This window comes from Sus scrofa, chromosome 13 (genome assembly GCF_000003025.6).
Source record: "Sus scrofa isolate TJ Tabasco breed Duroc chromosome 13, Sscrofa11.1, whole genome shotgun sequence".
NCBI classification, from domain to species: domain Eukaryota; kingdom Metazoa; phylum Chordata; class Mammalia; order Artiodactyla; family Suidae; genus Sus; species Sus scrofa.
Window position 1 is genome coordinate 73,103,948 of NC_010455.5, and position 20,513 is coordinate 73,124,460.

Sequence of the window (20,513 nt, forward strand, 5' to 3'; positions counted from 1 at the left end):
CTCCAACGCCTGAAAACCCAAGTTGGACCCCTTGGAAGCAGAAGCAGAGAGACAGTTCCCAGGCTTCATGGGCACAGCGTGAACCACGGGAACCTGTGGATGGAAACCACGGAGGCCGAACCAAAACCACCAACCACGAATTCTTCAACTTTGTGAAAATACCAAGGAGCGAGGGACAGGGGAGGCAAGATGTTCTCCGGGAAGGAGAAGCAAGAGATTTTGTCAGCAGGACCCAGGAGGACCCAGGAAGAATGGCGAGCGGGAGTCTTGCCCCCAGAAGAAAGCCGGGGCAGAGGGCCCTGGGGCCACAGTGGACGGAGCATGGGGACCTCACAAAGCTCCCAAGTGCCTCACAGCCGCCTGGGGCCTCAGCAAGGTGATGGGGACCTGGGACAGCCACATGGGGACACAGCGCCAAAGCCAAGGACAGCCCTGCATGGTCAAGGACCCAAGGACACTCAATCCAGAGGCATCCCCATCACCCACAGAACAACGTCTCAGGGTTCAGGAACAAATGTAGTTCCTGGGGGGGGGGAAGGCACGATTCTGTGTCTCCATTGCGGTGACTGTGACAGCCGCCCATTCATGGTAAGGGACAGAACGGAACACACACCTCACATTGATGCCGGCATCCTCACTTCTGCGCACCTGGGTGTGACCCCTGGGGAGCCTGGGAGAGGGCACCTCTTCGTGCAACCCTCACAGCTTCTGTGAGGCTGCTGTCATTATGGATGGCAATTGCTTCACAACAGGAAGGTTAAGAAGAGCTGCTGCTGCTCTCCCCCAGGCCTGGCTGCACTGCCGGCACTCTCTCTGGGGACAGGGCTGGGCTCCATGGCTCTGCGGCTGTGCAGGTTGGACAGCAGAGGCCACCTTGGGGGTCCTGGGCATGCCCGGAGTCCCTCCTGACCACCCCTCAGTCTCCCCAGACCTGGAGCTCCCGTCACCTCTTTGGGGACACTCCTGACTCTGACGTAAACCACAGGCCAGTCCCATCCTGCAGAGTCAGTCCTGGGGTTTCCAAGCTGCTAATTACCTGTCACCCGGGGGGGGCCTGGGAGGCAGGGGTCTCTCTGGTGACTAGGACACGGTGGGCTTGTGGTGTGGATTGCCATGGGTGCTGCCCGGCAAATCTCCCTGGGCTCCACCAGCTTCAAGGCAGCACATGGGACCTCGCAGGGTTTCTAGGGGGAATTAGAGGGTGCAGGGCAGGCAGGACCTTGGGGCTGCCCCTGTGTCTCCTCCGCAGATGTGACACATGCCAGGGAGGGCACAGACACAGAGGGAAGTTGGAATTTCTGGGGAGGCACTCAGCTATCTACATTTCCCCTTTCCCTCTCAGGGAAAACCCTCCCCTGGGGATGGCCTCATGCGGGGGTCTTTGTCCAGAAGCGCACAGGCTTCAGAGGCAGAAACAAGGTTCCCAGCCCCTCCCCAGGCTCCACTCAGAGCCTTTTCTGGGTCGAGGGGCAGATGGCGCTGCCCCCAGGGTCACTGTGAGGGCCAGAGAAACATGTGGGTGCCTCCTGGCCGGGAGCTCTCTCAATCTGCCTTGCTCAACCCCAACCCAACCCCACCCACGGGGTGGGGGCTGTGGCCTTCCCCTCTCATGGAGAGGAACTGTGGCACAGAGAAGGGCCCCCAGGGAACAGGCTGAGCCTGCTGGCCCCCTACCCCAGCTTAGTCATAGGGAATCTGTGATTTCCCTCATCTACCATGAGCTCTGCATATGATGTTGCTCCCGTCCCCATGAGGTCACTCTGCTGACCTTGCCTACAGCCCCAGCCAGGCGCCTCTGCTGGGAAGCTTGCCTGACGCCCAGCCCACCACCTGGTCAGCAGCAGCAGCAGCCCTGCACTGCAACTCAGACTGGAAGTTACCGTTTCTGGGCCTGGGTCTCTTCCACGTAGGGGTGTCAAAGGGTCTACGGCAGGGAGTATGCAAGGAGCAGACAAGACCAGCCCATCTCTCCTGTATCCTAGGCAGGTAGAACCGTGGTCAGCCAAGCAGCACCCGCATTCTGGGCACAAGCTCTGTGAGGCGGAGGGGGCAGCAGAGAGGGGCTGGTGAGGGGCTGGGACATGAACATGCTAACCGACTCAAGCCCCAGTCACTGGAAACCCCCACCAGAGCAGGCAGGGCTTTTTTGGGGACAAACACTAAAGGTGACATTCAAAATATTTAACAGCCAGTCAGTAGACACGAGACATAAACAGTGGATAGGACCAGGTTCATGAAAACCTAGCTTTGCTTAATTCAGTAAGACATTCACTGACTTGCTTCTCTGAAAGGCCCAAGGAGGTCTGACCTTCAGGTTCCGCAGCCCCAAGCCTGGGAGGGGAGCTCAGCCTGGCCAACCCTGATGGCAGACTTAGGGTCCATAAGCGGTGGACCAGCTGGGCTGTGCCCGGGCTCCTGGACACGGAGCCATGGCTTCGAGCTTCCAGGTTGGCGGTAACTTGTTAGGAAATGTGAAGTCTCTCCACCGGGCTTCTCTCACCCAAGGTGCCTAGGGAGTGTCTGGGAAGTTCTGAGAGCTCCAGTTTGTACTTTTCCATTGTCAAGCAGTGCTCACTCAGTGAGGATAAACAAGATACCTTTGCATCATCTGGGGACATCTGGGTGGTTTCAATACCATGGCTGGTAGGAGTGCAGCTGTACAAACGTCCCCTTGGGCCCACCTGGGCCCATGGGCATCTTTGTGGTGTCGACCCAGCAGGAGACCTGCCGATCAGCACGGAGTCAGGTGTCAAGTGTCGACTTGGACAGGTGCCCACACCTGCGCCGTCTGTCTACATAACCCTGGCCATTGGAGGGGAATTTCTCTGTGGCTTTACTTGCAGTTCCTTGATGAGTCACAAGGATATGGAGCATTTTTTCATGTTGACTGGCCTCCCCTAAGAGGTTCCTGACATTTTTCTGCCAGCTCTGGAGCAGTTTATTGTCTGCCCATAACCCCCTCAGAGAGCAGGGCTGAGAGGGAAGGAGAGCAGCCAAGTCCCAATCACCATGCCTAAGCTCCTTGATCCAGCCATGCCTGAAGCTCCATTCTGCACTTTTCTCTTACGCGAGCCAGAGCTCTTCTCAGTTGTAAATTTGAGCAGGGACTGTCACTTGTGCTGCAGGGTCCTGACATTCTGGGAGCTCACTGACCCCAGGGAGGAAGAGAGTGGGGGTGGGGAGCCCTCCCTGCTGTGGTCTATATCCCACCTCATTGTCAAGTGTGTTTTGAGGCTGAATATCCATTCCATAGCCAAACCTCAGAAAATATGTTTTTCATAATTAGTTGATGTTTATTTAAAGGGAATAACCAGTCCATTACACTTAATGAGGCAGGTTACCATGTATGAAGTGAAATTGTCTCCCTTAAGAGAGACCTGGACCTGGCCATGCTGCTTCCTGGGCCAGGGATACGAGGCAGCTCCTGGTCTGGGGGTGGGAAGCCAGGCAGCAGGTGCAGTTGTGTGCTGCCTCACAGGCAGTGAGGCCCCCACTCCTGGTCCCCTGGCCCACATTTCTCCCCTTGTGTAACCCTCTATATGGCTGGTTTCCCACTTGCTCAGTGATGCATTGCCAGTCCCAGAGCCTTGACTACATGTGTGGAATTTGCTGCCACTGTTTGTTGTAAAATTTGAGTACTTAGAGACCCTCTTGCTACAGTCCCCCAACGTCTCCTCCTCAGGCTTCATGCCCTGTTGCCCCTTAGCAGGCAGGCAGCTCCCCATCCAACGAGAGCCAGACTCTTCTAAGGGGTCACTGCCGGGCCTGGGAGCCAGCTGGAAGAGAGGCCAGCGCCGAAGACCCCAGCCTGGCAGCAGAGGCAGCGTATGCATTGCCATGTGCATTGGGAGCTTCAAGCCGGGGGCTGTAAAAAAAATGTTCTGGTCAGTTTAATAATAGAAAACACAGGTAATTATAAAAACCCAAAACAAAACACACCATAATCCTATCTCCCAGAGAAAAGCACTGAAGCGTTCTGGTGTGCACCATGCTGGCCTTGTGCTTTTTGTTTTTCTCATGTAAAGAGAATGGCTCAGGCAGCTAACACAACTTATTTCCTAAATGGATTCACGAGCTCCACGCTGAATCGTGTGTCGGTGGCTGTTGATGGACGGAGCGCATCCCCGCTGTTGGGCATTTGGGTTGTTTCCAGTGTTGCAGCTATTACAGACACTATGGTAAGCCAGGTCTGGCTCAGCCCTCCAGCCCCACACAAGCCTCCCGAGGGCCTGGCCACAACCGACATCAAGGTCAGCTTTCTTGCTGGGACACAGGATTGGGGCACTGACCCAAGTTCTAGGATGTGGAGATAAGTGCAGGATTAGGGAGACATGAGCCTGCAGGACATTCGTCAGGGACTGACTGTGCTCGTAAGGGGAGAGAGCAGAGGATGAGGGCCAAGCTGGGCTGCTCCAGGTGTGGGGAGGGGAGCCCAGCCTTCGGACCACCCCCACCACTGGGTGGTAACTGGATGCAGCCCAGCTGGATGCCCTGCTGTCACACTTGCTGAGCACTCACCTGGACATACACCCCCCGCCCCACATGTGACTGTCTCCCTTCCATAGATGGGAAGCAGGGAACGCTGCCCGGGGCTCCATTGGAGGCCACCCTGGACCCCGCCACACTGCCCGTGGGCACCCATAAAATGGCCCCCCCAGAGGGACAATCCTGAGAGCCTTGGACCCCATCACTGGGACGGTGTAAGAAGCTGGCAGGTGGTGGGCGTGGCCAGTGCCCTGCGAGCTGTACACCACGGCCCAGGACAGGACTCAGAAGGTAGACAAGGCCCTGGCGCCACAGGCTGCTGAGGGCGTCTCAGAGGGGCCTGAGCAGTTTCTGGCTGAATGACGGTTCTGAAGTCACTTAGGGTCAAAAAGCCAGTGACCTGTGACACCCCCCTCCCCCGGCTGACCTCACAGAGGGCCATCCCCTAGCTGGGGATACACTCGTGCAACCCATCACCCACCTGACTGCAGTGTGTTTCTGACCATCTCCTGGTGTGCTCTGGAAGCTGGACGATGACCAGGACCTCTGGGTGGGGAATCTCCTTGGCCAACATACAGCCAGCAGATACAGCTAAGACGCCACCTACCCAGGCACCTAGGTGCTGCCGAGACTCGGCCCCACCTGAGCTCCACGTGAGAGGACTGGGCGATGAGTGGAGCTTGGGCTGCAAAGCCTGAGTCAAGTGGTATGATCTGAGCCCAAGAGGGCACAGAGCTCTCCAGAAACTTCAGCAGAAAATGTAAGGTCACCAGCCAAGTGACCAAGTTGCCAGTGGATCACAAGCTGCATGTGGCACTGGGCTGGTGGGTGTAGCCGGGGTGGTCAGGGTGCCTCAGCGGGGGATCCTGCTGAGGGTCAAGGACTTGTAGGTGGGCATAGTTCATCCCAGCCCATCTGTCACCTGCCCTTCTTGACCCATATCCCTTGCTCGGTCTATGGAACCACAGGCACTCAAGCCAAACATCTGAAAGTTCCCCCACACTCCCCTCACCCACTCAAATCTTGGCCCTGCCAATTCCAGCCTAAGGCTTGGCCAGCTCTGTCCCCTGACCTGCCCCAGCTCCTTGAGGATCCATCATGACCGTAGGTCTGCAGTGCTCCCCTCTGGCCCTAGTTGAGACCATCTCCCCCAAGGCCAGGGTGACATCACTCAGAGGACCCCCCCCCCAGCTGGAGACCCCCCAGCACCCTGCCCTGCTGGCCCATTTTCTCTTGGCAATGCCCAACTATGCATGGCCTGTGCCCCAACCCCAGTCCCCGTCTGGGTTCCCAGACCCTGGCTTTCCCAGCACCATCCCCTGGCTTTGGACGCAGAGCTCAGCCCATCAGGAAGTTTCTGCTATAGAGGCAGTTAGGGGCCTGCAGAGCCTCCTCTGCAGTGGGTGCCCCTTAGAGCAACAGCCTGATGGCGGGGCCAGCTTGGGGCTATGCACAGAGAAGGCAGCAGTGACCAGCCAGCAGCCCAGAGGGTGACTAGACTCAGAGACGTCTGCTTTATTTGTCTGTGGACAGGCACACACGCACACGCTATTTCTCAAGCACAGGGACATCGGAGGTGCCCAGTAGGACATGCTGCAGTGAGGGGTAGGAGGGTCTGTGGACTGTGGTCCCACACTGGCCTCTCTTCAGGGCTCCAAGTCACCACCAGGCCGGGAGGGAGGCTGCTCATCAACCCTACAAAGGAGGACAGGGTTCAGCATGGGGCCTCTTCCATGCACCCCCAGCTCTGCCCCACGAGGGCTGCGCTCCTGGCTGCCCTGTGGGCACCACCATTTAATGGACATGGTCCTCCCCGGTGGGACTGAGGCTGCGACTGGGTCCCTTCACCTCTGAGCCTAGTGCCTGTGCGGGCCGCAACCTGCTTCCACCTTTGTCCTGGCCCTGCTCTCCTGGCTTCCTCAGCCTTCCCAGCCAAAGCGCTAGAGAGCCCTTGCAGGCAGGCAGGACTGCTATGGGGCGCCATCCCCATGCCCCACGGCAGCGTGTCCCTGGGCCTGGAGGGTGCCACACGGGGTTGGAGTTGGCCCAGCAGCCCCAGGAGGTACCTCCCACTCGGGCCACTCCCTGGCCGTTCAGGAGCAAATGACTTTTAGGGACCCCTAAGGCTGGAGCCTCCTGTGGTGAGGCTGGCAGAAGCTGTGGGAGCCTCGTCAGCACTGGCTGCACCTCGGGTGACTGCATATGTGTCTGGGAGGTGAGGCCCTCCCAGAGGGAACTCTGTCTGCAGCACAGGGGTGCAGGGCACCTGGGCAGACGTGCTGGAGCTGTGGACACTGGAGTGACATGCCCCCTGCCTCCTCTAATCCTGCTCTTGCCTCGTGCAGTGAAGACATATTGGTGACTTTGTTTGCTAAAGTCAGACTTTGCAGGGGGCAGGGGCCTGGACCAAGAGACAGAGGGACCAGGAGGGGCTGGTGGGGGGGCTCTGAGGGAAGCTGAGGAGCTGTAGTACTGAGCCCCAGGTCCTTCCTTTCAAGTTAAGTGTGTGGCGGGCAGGGGCTTGGCGCTGCCCTCTGCCCGTTCCTGGCAGGGAAAGGATTTCTGTGCCCTCACAAAGCCCTTGTAGGTGGGAAGAAGCTGGGGAGGGTTGTCCACGTTCCATGGGCCAAAGCACTACAGGGACAGTGGCAGTGCCTTTCCAGCACAGCTTTCCATGCATGTTCCAGGACCCAGAGGAACCCTGGCCTCCCAACCAGGCTCCAGGCCCACCTAGTGCCCTGGGCGTGTGCACGGGCAGAGCCCCAGCCTGAGGGTCAGAGAAGTATAGATGGCTCTGGTGAGGCTGGGCTGTGCAGCAGAGACTCCACCACACCAGGCCAAGGGCTACCTGGCGCCACACCTCTGAGCTTGCCTCCTGCTCCATGACAGGAAGGCTGAGGATTGTGCAGGACCTGGGACCGCGTGACATGCTCCCACACTCACACAAGCTGGACCCCTTTGCGTCAGCACAGGAGAGGGTGGGCAGTGAGCTGTCCTCTGCCCCTTGCGTGACTCCTGCCCTGCACATGGGCCTCCCCCCACTGCCCAGAGCTAAGGGCCAGGTGGCCTACACATGCCCTTAACTAGGAGGCTGCCCAGACAGACAGATGCCAGGGCCTGATGTGACCCAGCCTGGGGGCAAGCACCCCTTCCCACTCGAGGTCCCGGAGCACAAGGCAGGGGGAGGTCAGAATGTTGACCTTACCTTGTGGGCAGCGCTCACACAGTGTTGGTAAGCCTTGACCAGGTCCGAGCACAGCAGCACCTCCTGCAGGTGGTCGCGGTAGCAGCGGAGGATCTGGTCCTGCAGCCCGAGCACACGGGCTCCAGCCTGCGGGGCCTACGGACAGAGAGAGGTGGCCAGGCTGGCCCAGTGGGCGAGGAAAGAAGGGCCAGCATGGAGGCCACCGGCTCCAGGCTCCCTCAGAGAGGGAGCCGAGGTGGCCAGCTTGGATCCCTGCCTTCCTGCCCGCCTGCCCACTGTCTCCAGCAGGCCTCTGCCCCAGGTGGAGGCCCCTGTGACCACGGGATTACACTCAAGGTGGCTCTCTCCTTCCAAAAGCTGTTCTTCTGATTTTGAAACTAATACAGGCACCAGAGGGACAACTGGAAAACTGTAGAATGCCTAAAAAAGAACTAAGATTTTCAGTTCCTGGAGATAATCCCGCAGCATTTTGGAGGGATGTACTATTTTTTTCTTTCTTTGTTTATCAAAGTAGGTTTAGAACCTAAATCTAGGCTCTAAACATATTCATGCAAAAATTATGTTCTCTTCCTAAAAATACGAAGCAAATACAAAAAAGTGAAACAAAGATTATTCTCAAGTTGGTCACCGGCGTGTCCTTCCTGAATGACGCCTCTCCCACTGCCTCCATCCCATTCCTCAGACACGCTTCGGCACACACAGCCCCCACACATATATGCACACATTAACACATGTGCAAATACCCGTACACTCACAGCCAAAGTCATGCACACATATATTCATACTCCACTGCTCACACGTTGATGTGTTCAGGCTCCTGCTCCTTGCAGCTCCAGACAGGGGTGCCATCTCTCACCCCCCAACACACTCACACACAACACACACACACATACACAACACACACACTCACCCTCACTCATGCTCACACACCACACACACCACACACTCACGCACCACACTCACACACACAACACATGCACATATGACACACACACACAGGGCAGCAGAGGCCAGGTAAGTGGCTGGCCCAGGTCACACTAGGAGGCAGAGGCTCCAGCATTCACTCATTCACAGGGTTTCCATGGTTCCTGGCAGGTCCATACAGGAACCCCTGAGCCACAGCCTGGTTGCGGTCCCCACATGGCCCTCCTACACTCAGGCACAGTGGGGAGTGGGGAAAGGACCCTGCCTTGTGCACACAGATATGCTCCTATCACTGCAGAGTGACAGCCCCTGCCTGGACCTCTGTTTTGGAAGTCCAGGCTTGTAGCAGGTACTGTTTGCAGACAACTCAAACCAACCATGTCCCTAGTCAGGACTTCGGTCAGCACCAGGAATGGAGGACGAGGAGCTCAGTATTTAATTGTCTCTCCTGCGAGTCTGCAGGTGGCACTTCTTTTCCCCCCATGGCCCCTGTGGGGTGGCTTCATCCTCAGGCCTGCTGGCTGATATACATCAGCTTCCCCCCTTTCCCACTGGCCAACCTAAGATGGCAGAGACGAACCTGCTGCCTGGAAAGAGGCAGAGCAGCAGCTCTACGACTCATCCCGCTCCCTGTCCCCTCTTCTGCCTCCGGGTCCCTGGCCCTGTGTATTCTGGGGGCCAACTTTACGGAACACCCAGCCGCTCCCAGTTCAGGAAAAACTGGGCTTAAAGTAATCCATCCATCACACCAGGGGCACTTCTGGGCCTTTGAGGCCCCTCTGCTCTGCGATTTGTCAGAAACAACATGAGGGGACAGGAGGGCAGGAAAATGTCAACTGGAAGAAATTTCACCTGTTTGCCCACCAAGCAGCCATGAATGGACAGGCAGGGAGAGCACGGCTGTGTACAGTAGAAGGTGCACCTACCAAGCACAGCCCACCTGGCCGGGCCATGGCCCCTGCCCACTGCACTTGGAGCAGCCTGGGCTTTACAAGCCTTCAGTCTCAACAGCCGCTCCTCAGACACAGACTGTACTGTGGTATGGACCTTTCCAGGGATGGAGACGGCTTGCTCCCCCACTGGAGGGCTGTTAAGGTCTCCATCTGGGGGTGGGGGTGGGGTGAAGGTTGGCAGTCAGAGGTCAGCTGCCCTCGCTGGCCTTAACTCCTTGGCAGGATGGGCTGAGATGGTGGGATGGGGCCAGGGGTGGGGTGGAGTGGGCGGCACTCTCTGGATGAGAGTGAGGGCAGGAGGCTCTGTGGCTGTGCCTAGACATGGGCTGGAGGTGGCTGCATCTGATCTGCGCCTCCCAGCCCAGGGCTCTTTCCTGGGAAGCTTAAGGCACCCATAGTGGGGACCCTTCTCTGAAGAGCAAGCTGACCACTGAGCGAGTGCCCCGTGGGCCAGCAGAGAAGCACACAGGTTTGAGGGGCAGATAAACCCAGGGCGTGGCTCAGGCTCTGCCACTTTCCTCTAAGGTCAGGGCTGGGCAGGGACGAGGGCCCAGGGCATCATGCAGCCTGGGGCCAGCTGTAGAGTCGGTTCTCAACACCTGCAGGGCCTCCTTCAGCAGAATCACTGTCCCATGGTGTCACACGCATTCAGGAACACGGCTTCCCACCTGCCTGCTTGACACCTCCAAGGACCTCAGCCATGGTAGGCACTGCGGAGAGTGAGGTCTCTTACAGGTCAGAGGCTGTGATGCCCGGATGGCCTCTGGGAATGGGCACCACCAGCCCCATGCTGCCCGTGATCAAGCTCTACCCACCGGGAGAAATGACAGATTTCCAGAATGAGTCACAATAAAGGGTATCGGAAGAAGGCTCAATGAGCCCGGAGTAAATGTGGTCCTCTCTTTGCCAGGGCACCACCCTGCCCACCACCCAGGCTGAGGGAAGAACTGCCCCAGGGCTCCAATGCTGCCCCTGCCGCTCGGGCAGTACAGGTCCTGTTGCTTCCACTGCCAGGAACACCACGCGAGGGACCAAAACCTCACCACCCACTTCGGGCAAAAGATGCTCTTCCCTCTCCTTGGGAAAGACCCTGGGCTCTGGGCAGCCCTTTCTGCTGACCTGGAATCTCTCCAGCTATAGCCAATCCCCCATCCATCCAGCCATAGGCACCATCAAGCTCAAGATGCCTCAACCCCAGGTCTGAGCTTACCGTCCAAACTTGTTACCCCCACATCACATCTCCTCACTGAGGTCACCATCAAGTGCCAAGGACCTCATCCCCTACTTAGTGTCTGTGCTGGAGGCGGTCCCAGTGACTAGCCACCCACCTAGTTAGACACCACGAATCACTGTAGGTGTCCTTCCCATCCTTCCAGGTGTCCCCCCCTCCTCCTTTCTAGATGCCCCCCAGGTGTCCATTCTCCTTTTTAGGTGTCCCCTCCTCCCTTCTAGGTGTCCCCCCTTCTAGGTATGTCACCCCTACCTTTCTTCTAGATGGGGCTCTGTTCCCACCCACCCTGGGCCAGGCCAGTCCCTTCAGGCTTGTCTGGCTCAGGGCGGCCACCAGAGCCCTGGGCCCTGGAGGCTGGGAGGCCCTGTTCTGACTCTGACTACCAGCCCCACTCCCCGACACACCGCGAGCTCTGCCTGAGGGCACCACTCTCTGCACAGCTCTGTGCCAGACCCCAGGACCCTGTGGCCCTGGCCCCACCTCACTTCTCCTCTGCACCCCGTAACTTGGGCGAGTGGTCCCTGATGTCCCCAGAGCCCACAGAAGCCCCGCCATCCCGTTTCCACTGTTATGACAGCCTCCTTGCCTCCCACCCACCCTTCCCACAGCAGTCAGTGATTTCTCTAGAATGTAAAGCAGTGCAGAGTTCCAACTCCAAGCCAGTTAAAAACCCATTTCTTGGGTGGTTGCAGCTCACTGGCCCCGTGCTAGGCACTCCTTCACTTCATCACCAGGAGAAATGCAGACTCAGTGACTCAGAGACACAGTGGCCTGTGCCCTCACCACCGATAAGCCACTCTCAGACAACTGCCCAGTGTTCCCAGGGCCCCAAGCAGCCCCTACACACCTGGAACTGCTGTCCCTTGTCTGGGCTGACTGAGTGATTCTCCTCACTGTGTCCCCCAAACCCCCGCCCCCCAGCTGAGTCTCAGGCCTCTGGAGGTTGCTGCGCTCTTGGCCTCTTTCCTACTCCCAAGGCACAGACACTTCAAGGGGACAACCAGGACATGGCTTGGGGACCCAGAGGATCTTCCTGTCTGTGTCCATCCCTCTCTCTGGCCTTGCTCCCCACCCCTGAAGACACGAAGCCCAAAGTCCCCCCTCTATGGCACACACACCACTGGGTTCTAACATGTCTGCCCGTCTGTCCCCATTCAGAGCTCAGAGGCCCAGGCTCCACATGGGTAAGAACACGTGACCAGGCGTGGCCTAGACTGCCATGTGTGTGCACATGCTCACCCACCGTGCACCAGGTCACGCAGCAAGAGCACCGGGAGGTGGTCCACATCAGCCTCGTGGGCCTGTGGAGGGGACAGGGCTGAGATCGCAGGCCAACATGGCCCGGAGGGGAAAGGAACCTCCCACCATCGGAACTAGCCTGCGTCCGGGGACTGTTTTCAGCTCTTGTATAGTGAAGCCGAGACGCTCAGCTTGTGTCACCTCAGGCTGGATGTCTGTGGTGAGTGGTGTAGGTGATGGCTGAGAGCCACCTGCAACACACGGGAAGGTCAGCGGGGAGGACTGTCTCCCCATGAAATGCATGCCCTTCTTGGAACCTCAGAAGGGGCCCTCAGTTGGAAACAGGGTCGTGGCAAATACAATTAGGATGAGGTCATCAGGCAGCGAGGCCCCTAAACCAATATGACTGTGTCCTTCTAAGAGAAGGCGAGACACAGACTCAGGGATAAGCCATGTGGCAATGGAGGCAAAGCTGTGGTGCTGCATCTATAAGCCAAGGACACCAAACCTTCTAGCAACACAGAGGCCGGACAAAGCCCAGGGCCCCTCCAACTTCAGGCAGAGCCTATCCTGCGGTCAGGTGCCTGGGTTCAGTTTCTGGTCACCGCAGCCCTGGGAAATGTATATAGTCGGCCCTGCAGGGAAATGGTAGGAGGTAAATGGGTCACTAGTCACCCTCTAACAGAGAGAAACCTGCATCTTGTGACTGAGGGGCCTCGGCCATGGCAGCTGCAGGCTGGGCTCTTGGTCTGTGCAGCATCTGACCTCTGCCCCCGGGGGACAGGACTGACCACACTCTACCCCCAGGCCTGGAGAGCTCCAAGGGAGAGATCTGGGCTGGGGGTAGGGCGAGCGACACAGGTGTGCCTGGCTCTGGCAAGCAACATGGGTGGAAAGTGTGCCAGGCCTGAGGTCCAGGTCGTTCTGGGGACCAACATCTGCCAGGCCCTGCAGGTGGGGTTACTAGCATCAGGGGTGTTAGGTGACTTGCCCAAGGCCACACAGCAGTGGGATGGAGCCATTTTAAAGCCTGGTTGTTTGGCTCCACAGCCCCTGCTCTCCACACTGCATTCATTTTAGCTCCATTCCAGTTTTGGAAAATTCTAAAAAAAAAAAACTCCAAGGAAGAAACAACCGTGGGTACGAATGGTATTCAGGCTCCCAACAGAGCCAGAAGTTTGTGGACTGGAAGTGGAGACCAGGGGGTGGTAGGTGGGGTCCATGGGAGAGCGGGGAGATGTCGGCTGGCCACTGTGGAGCAGGGTGGTGGGGGTGGAAAGGAAGAGGCCTCATGGGAGCCTGGCGGGTGGGGGGGCCGCCCCTGAGCTCACGGGGACAGGACCTCCCACACAAGCCCAGCTGCGCTAGGCCTGGGCGGGATGCCCTTGTGCACTCAGACCCTCTGTGTGCTCTCTTATTTAATAAAGGAAATCTCATCAACTTACCCTTCTCCTGTTATCACTGCTGACATCCATCTGATAATATTGGCCTGGTGTGGAACCGGGCTATTAGACGTCCTCCTGACACTTAATTTCTGAGGAGTACCAGCAGGGGGTGAATACACGGAGCAGGCTTTTTATTACGGCTGGAGGGGGGGGTCCCAGCAGGCTGGGCATCCATCTCTGTCAGGTCCAATCTCGCTGCCGGACAGGCTCCAGTTTAGCCCCGGCCAGGCTGAGGTGCTGACGAGACCAGCTGCTTATTAAGAACTTGCTTAACTGGCCTCTACCAACCATGTGCCATTCAGCCGGGGGTGGGGGACAAAGACACATCGTCCACCAGCCCGCCCCATGCTGGCCTCCATGGCCCCCCCAGGAGGTAGCTGTTCAGGAGCCCAGGCCCAGCAGAGCTCTGTTCCCAAGGAAACAAAGCACAAGCTGGATTCCTCCCTGGGACAGCATCGCACATACACATATGCTTACACACACATGGACACATGCAATACACTCCCACGCACACACTCGCACAAGCTTGTGCATAGACACACGCACATCTGCATGCACACATGGACACATGTAACACACACACAAGCTCATGCTCACACGCACACACATATACTCACATGCACACGCAACACGTGCTTGCGCTCACACATGCTCACTTGTATGCACACGCTTGAGCACACTCACACAGACACACACAACACACATGCACACACTCACATGCACACACAGGCTGCTCTTGACTAGGATCCTTTGTGAAAAAGCAGCAGGGGAAGCATACATCCTCCCAGGAGCCTCCCAAGTCACCAGGTGTGTGGGGTAGACATGGGCCAAGGAGGCAGCAGGGTCTCTGGGGGTCTTGGGTGTCTAAGCAGGGCCACCCCAGGTCCACTGGGCTAAAAAGCCTTCTGGCACTGGTCCTTGTGGTCCCTTGGTGGCTGGGGCCCCAGGGGCTCTGCTTGGGCAGGATGCTCTCAGGATGGCCTCCCTGGGCACCAGGACAGGGAGCAGCAGCAGTGACGCCTGAGGACCCCCATGACCCAGGCCCCCAACACACACACAAGGCCCTGTGCCCTGGGCAACGTCACTTGCCTGCTGGTATACTCTTGTCTGCCTCCCCCGACTCCCTGTGACACACCTGGGGGCTCTCCAAGCCTGAAGATGCAGGTGCCCTGGCCCAGGCTCTCCTGCAGAACTGCACGCGGGGCTGCCCGCTCAGCTGGACTGGGCCCAAGTCTCCCAGAACCCAGGCCCAGCCCAGAAAGGCCTCATGACATGTTTCCCTCTGCACACAAGCCGCCAGCCCTCACTGGATACCAGCCTCTGTCCTGCTCTGCCCTCCCAGCCTGCTGCGCCCCCTCCTCTCGCAAAGCCTTTCCATAGGGATAGCTGTGCAGGCCCTGCCACACACCTGCAGCCCAGGGACGGGCTCTCAGGCAAGTTCTCACCAAGGCCAGACCACCAAGAGACAGAGCCTGGGGATGGCCCCAGGGACCTGGCCAACATCTACAGGCCTAGAGGCAGGGCCAGCTCCCAGGTGGCATCCAGGCCACTGGGCCCTAGTAAAGCCACAGCCTTGAAGGAGGCGCACCTGGGAGATATGAACGCTGTGACAGTGTAGGGGCCGCCACATGCCCTGCGGGCCCTTGAGGCCTGGCAGACAGGTGGCAAGGGCAGGGCAGGAGCGGTGGGAGGTACACACGGTGTCTGAGGAGTCCATCCCTGGTGCACATCAGAAGCTGCAGGACACAGTGGGGCGCAACACCCTTGGAACGTTGGTGCTGGCTGCTCTCCGCAGGCCGGACAGAGGTAGCACCGCTGTGCAATAGGCATGAGGTCCACAGAGAGGCCAGCAGTGCCCTGGCCACACAGCTGTGGGGGGCGGGGGGATGGGGTCGGCCACCGAAAGATGAAGCTAAAATCTGGGGGTGGTTGCCTGGCCATGCAGTGAAGACCCTTGGGCCCATGAAGAGGCTTCACCGGAGTTACTCACCCACCAGACAACACCTTGGCCTGGCTGAGCCCCTGTGGAGCCATGTTGGGGGAAAAGAAGTGGGAGGTAGAGACAGTGGAGCAGCTCAGGGTCTGCGGTCCTCCAGGCCCACCCCCACCTTGAGTGGCAGCTCCCCAACCTCTTCGTCACTCAGGGCTGGGCCAGCCCCCACTAATGTCATATCTCCATGCCCAGAACACAGGGGCAGCAGCGCCTTGGGGCCTCTCCTCCATGCCCTCTCCACTGCCTCCTGGTGCCCACAGAGCTTCACCCTCCCCTGCTCCACCCGTCACACAGCCACCACAAGTCCATGGTGGGGGTGTGGGCTGTGGTTCTGGCATGAGCTCGCTGCCAGTCCCTATGCCCCCCACCGCCCCCCATAGCTCCAACCGGAGCAAAGTGTCCCCATCAACTGTGGCACCTCTGTTTGGCAGTGTTGCTCACCCTGAGATGCTGGCACTGCCCACTGCCCATGAGGGCACCCAGCTGCTGGGGCCAGACCTGTAGGAGCAGCCCTGCTGGGCTGGGAGTGCCTCGTGGGCAGGAACAGCCTCCCACCTCTGCTTCCTGGGGCCTTACAGATGCCGAGCTCACAGGGTGGACCAGCTCCCCTGGGGGAGCCCCCTCACATTCGGGCAATGGGTCACTAGCGCCCAGGGGTTCAACCCCAACTGGAAAGGAACAAACCAAGGAGCCTCCCTCTGGGGCAGGGCAGGTCACATGCACCTGGTAGCCTGTTCACCTGGCAGGACTAGGTGGCTCGGTCCCCAAGCCTCCATGTGGGATAACTGGCAATTCCATCCCAGATAGGTTTGGAGTGGGTGTGATGTGCTCTGGTGAGGGGCTGTCCCCTGACAGGTGACACAAGGACAGGGGCAGGGTTGCACCAGATGCCATCCAGTGAATCTCAGGCAGAAACACCTGCTGGTGATGTGAGCAGACCTAGCTGCTCCTCCTGAAGGCCTTCCAGCCATGACCCCAGGCACCTGGCCTGGCCTCAGGAGCCTCCACTGCTGCTGGCTGGCCCTCATGTCCAGCCTGCACAGGCCTCCTGCCACCATAGGAACTGCCTCCTTGAGGTCTCCTCCCCCATCCCCTGAGTCCACTAACTCAGGCTCTTCATGAAGCCCTGCCCATCACCCTCCCCCAGCCCCACAAGACTCTACCTCCTCCACCCACCCCTCACTGCCCTTCAAACTGCAGAACTGTTTCCTCAATGAATCTAACTTAATCTTAGTGAAGAAACAAGATTAGCATAGAGCTGGATGAGGCCATTTTCAGGTCCTCCCACCCTCAACTGTTCTCCCCTACACATTCAGAAACCATGAAGGCCTTTCTGTGGTTAACCAAGGGTACTCTGAGGGGTGCCCCTGGCCCTACGGCTGAGTCACTATGTGGGCTGCACCCCAAAGGGGTCCCTCAGGGTGTCACCTATCCCCAAGGGCCAGAAGGGACTGTGGCCTTTGTGCAGGAAGCACCCAGGATGGCCAGCCTCCTCCTCATGTCTCATGGAAGCTTTGAACCAGGACTGACCCCTCAACAGGATGAGTCTGCTGTGGTCCCTGGAGTTCAGTGGGACCCCAATGTCAGCTGACCCAAGGTGAGCAAGCCAAAGCCAGGAGGCAGCAGCATGCAGTCACCCCAAGGCCGTGCAGCAGTCAGTGGGGCTGTGCCCCATGTCCTAACTCCTGTCAGCCCCCAGTCACCAAGGATGAAGCACAAGGATGGACACCTCTCCCAGGCCTCCCAGGAGGAGAAGCTGGAGGAAGGGGGCTATGCCTCTGCAACTGGGGGTGGGGGTCACAATTAGCAGGAAAGTTCAATGACAGCTGTGAGCACACAGTTGCTGAGGGTAATGGGAGCCAGGCCTCCCACTGTCCAAGCAGGGAAGTCTAAACCCGAGAAGCTACAAGAACCCTAGCACTGGACTTGACTCAGAGGAAGTGCTGTGAACTTTATATACACAACAGATGCATGCACCAGTGTATGTGAACTCACATATGTAAACACGCATGCCTGTGCATGTGCACAAGTGTTCCCAGCTCCATTCACCAGGAGTATGTGGAAACAGTGACACCCCAGCAGCAGCAAGCACACCCAGTGTCAGATCTTGGTTTCTAAACACCATTCTCTGGCAAACAGAACAGGGCTCCTTGGAGACAGAGCTGATTCCAGCACTTGGGGCCAGAACACCTGTGCCAGAGAGTAAAGACCACTCAGAGCATGAAGCCATGTGTCAAAAGGGCAGAAGAGTCTGTCTAAGGGGCCAGATCCTAGACATCAACATAAATGAGGGTATTTATTAAAACCCAGTGAGGAACATCAACAAAGTAACACTTAAGTGGAGGAGAAGGGACGCCTTCCCTCAAATCGATTCTTAAATATAGAAGAAACAGTGGAAATAATCACTGCGGCGACCCTGACCATGGTGGCTGATTCAGGAGACGGCTGTTTCTGGAGGCAGGGGCTGAAGGGGTCAGGACCCTGGCACCCTGGAGTACCTCCCACAGAATGGATCAAACACGGGGATGCAGCCTGTGGAACAGTGACCTGGCACACACCAGTGTGACTGGGTCACGGTCCACATCCCCAGTGGGGGATGGGACGTGCCAGGAACCTTCCTGCCAAGAGCACACGGCCTAAGTCTGGCCATGAGGAAACATTGGGCAGACCCAGGCTGGGTCACTCTTCAGAGGGAGAGGCCTGTACCCTTTAAGACTGTCAAAGTCATGGGAGACAGAAAGACTAAGCAATGTCCCAAAAGAAGGAGACTCATGGCCACACAGACGCAGCACAAACCAGGCAGCATAGGATGTGCCTGCAGGCTGGCTGAGTCAGGCAGGGTTTCCTGACCACAAGGGCTGTGTACAGTCACAGAGGACAGTCCCAGGACATACCCAGTGGACTGGAAATCTTCAGGTCAAAAGGTCACCATGTGAGGAAAAGACAGCCTTTCTGTTTAGTGGAGGAAGTAAGGGCACAGACTCTGACGTGCACGACTGTGAACCTGGGTTAAGGCAAGAGCTCTTTGTGCGTTGCCATGACCTCCCTATAGCTTTGAAAGGATTTCAAAATAAAACACAAGGCTGGCAATTTAGGAGGACTGTATGTATTCAAAAGGATATATTTATCCCAAAAAAGAGCCCACCAGATTTTCCTTTTTTTCTTTTTTTTTCCAGCTGGGATTAGGGAAGGGGAAGCTGGACAAATTGATTCTACATTCATCTGAAAGATAACCTGGAAGAAGATCACCAAGGTAGAAGAACTTGCTCTGCTGGATATTTAATATTTTAAATAACTACAGCCACACAGTTTGTTTTATACACGTTTAAAACATGCAGGATTGGCCCCGGGAAAGAGTCTAGAAATAGACCCAAGGACATGAACCATGACTGGGTGGACTCTTACACCATCGTTGGTAATGGACAAAGGGGGAACAAACGTGGATCTGTACTTTACTTCCTGCGCCTTAGAAACGCAGTGGGGTGTCCTGGAGCATGACTTAATGTTAGGGGATAAGTCAGAGAAATGCTAGTCCTAAAAACACAGGTGTGGGGGAAGGAAGACCTTCATGATATAACCTGAGTCACAAACAGGAAAATGAACCACGACAAAAATACACCAGGTCCCTATCCCCAAATCAACTTCCTAAGGGCAAAAATTAAACTAAAAAAAGTTACAAAAAAATAAAAGATTAACAACACCATTACACAAAGACTTTTTAAAAAGAACTAATAAGGAATAAAGAGCAAAGGCCTTAAGTCAATCATTCACAAAAGAAGAAATCCAAACGGTCTATAATTTCTGAAAAGGTTTAACCTCACTGATACCAGAAGAAACGAGGGATTTTCTTTTTTCTTTTTTTTTTTTTTTTTTCTTTTAGGGCCTGCAACATATGGAAGTTCCCAGGCTAGGAGTCATATTGGAGCTGCAGCCACAGGCCCGCACCACAGCTGTAGCAACACAGGATTTGAGCTGCATCTGCGACCTACACTGCCGCGGGCAGCAACACTGGATCCTTAGCCCACTGAGCGAGGCCCCTAATCCTAACCCTAACCCACATCCTCACAGAGACAATGTCAGGTCCTTAGCCCACTAAGCCACAAAAGGAACTCACGAGGGGTTTTGAAAGTAAAAGGTTTTTCTTGTTTGGTTTTGGTTTTGAGATTAGCAAAAAAAAAATTTAGAAATATTGTTAAAATCATGTATGGGCTTGGGAAGATGGACACCATCCAGAATCATTGTCGAGTGAAAACTGCTATAGACCCTGCACTGTTTTGGAGAGCCAGCAGGAAAAATGTAAACATGTAAATATACATGTAGAAATACCCATGTGTGTCCTTTGACCCAACAAATCCCTCCAGAAGGATTTAAACAAGTGCACAATGTCACATAAAGCTGTTTGTCGTAGTTGTCATTACATTGGTAAGAAAATCAGAAAACTCTCCCAGATTCATCAATAAATGATCAATTACATAAATTCTGATTCTAAGGAATAATGACGTGGTTATTAAAAATGAACGTGTAAGTCTGCATTACTGACATAGGCATGGTCCACAGAACACGGATGAGGGGCTGAGGCGTGTCTCCATGAGCCCAGGGTCCTGACGTCCAACTGTGTGTCCATGCCTGTGACTCATGGCAACTTCACCAAGACTAAGCATGGGGAGATTTGGGCTTAAAAAAAAAAAAAACAATTTTTTTCTGCATCATTTGGGTGTTTTTTGTTTTTAACACTTATGTACTATTCTTCTAATCAGATGACAAAACTACCTTTGATTTTGAAAATTGTAGTGATACGTAACCATCTGGATATTGTAATTACTGATGACTTCAAGGCACAACAGTAAATAGCAAATCAAACAATATGCAGACACCAAATCTGGCATTCCGGGTCTGCATGGATTTTCAAAGTCCATCACTTACAGTGTTATTAGCACACAGCACACATGCAGTTACAGAGGTGGAGACGGGGTGCGAGAAGTCAGAGTCGAGGGCTCCTGAACAAAGCAGGAGCTAATCTTTGTTGAATTAGGTGAAA

The 20,513-nt window shown here is 56.4% G+C and overlaps 1 protein-coding gene across 1 annotated transcript in view; it reads right to left on the reverse strand.

The window, feature by feature from the left end:
• The window catches only part of CHCHD6 (coiled-coil-helix-coiled-coil-helix domain containing 6), a 160,789-nt gene that overhangs the window by 1,780 nt on the left and 138,496 nt on the right, over window positions 1-20,513 (reverse strand). The window contains 3 exon segments of the mRNA XM_021069811.1: window positions 2,636-2,724; window positions 7,691-7,800; window positions 7,803-7,825. Coding sequence (XP_020925470.1) covers window positions 2,636-2,724; window positions 7,691-7,800; window positions 7,803-7,825 — 222 coding nt within the window.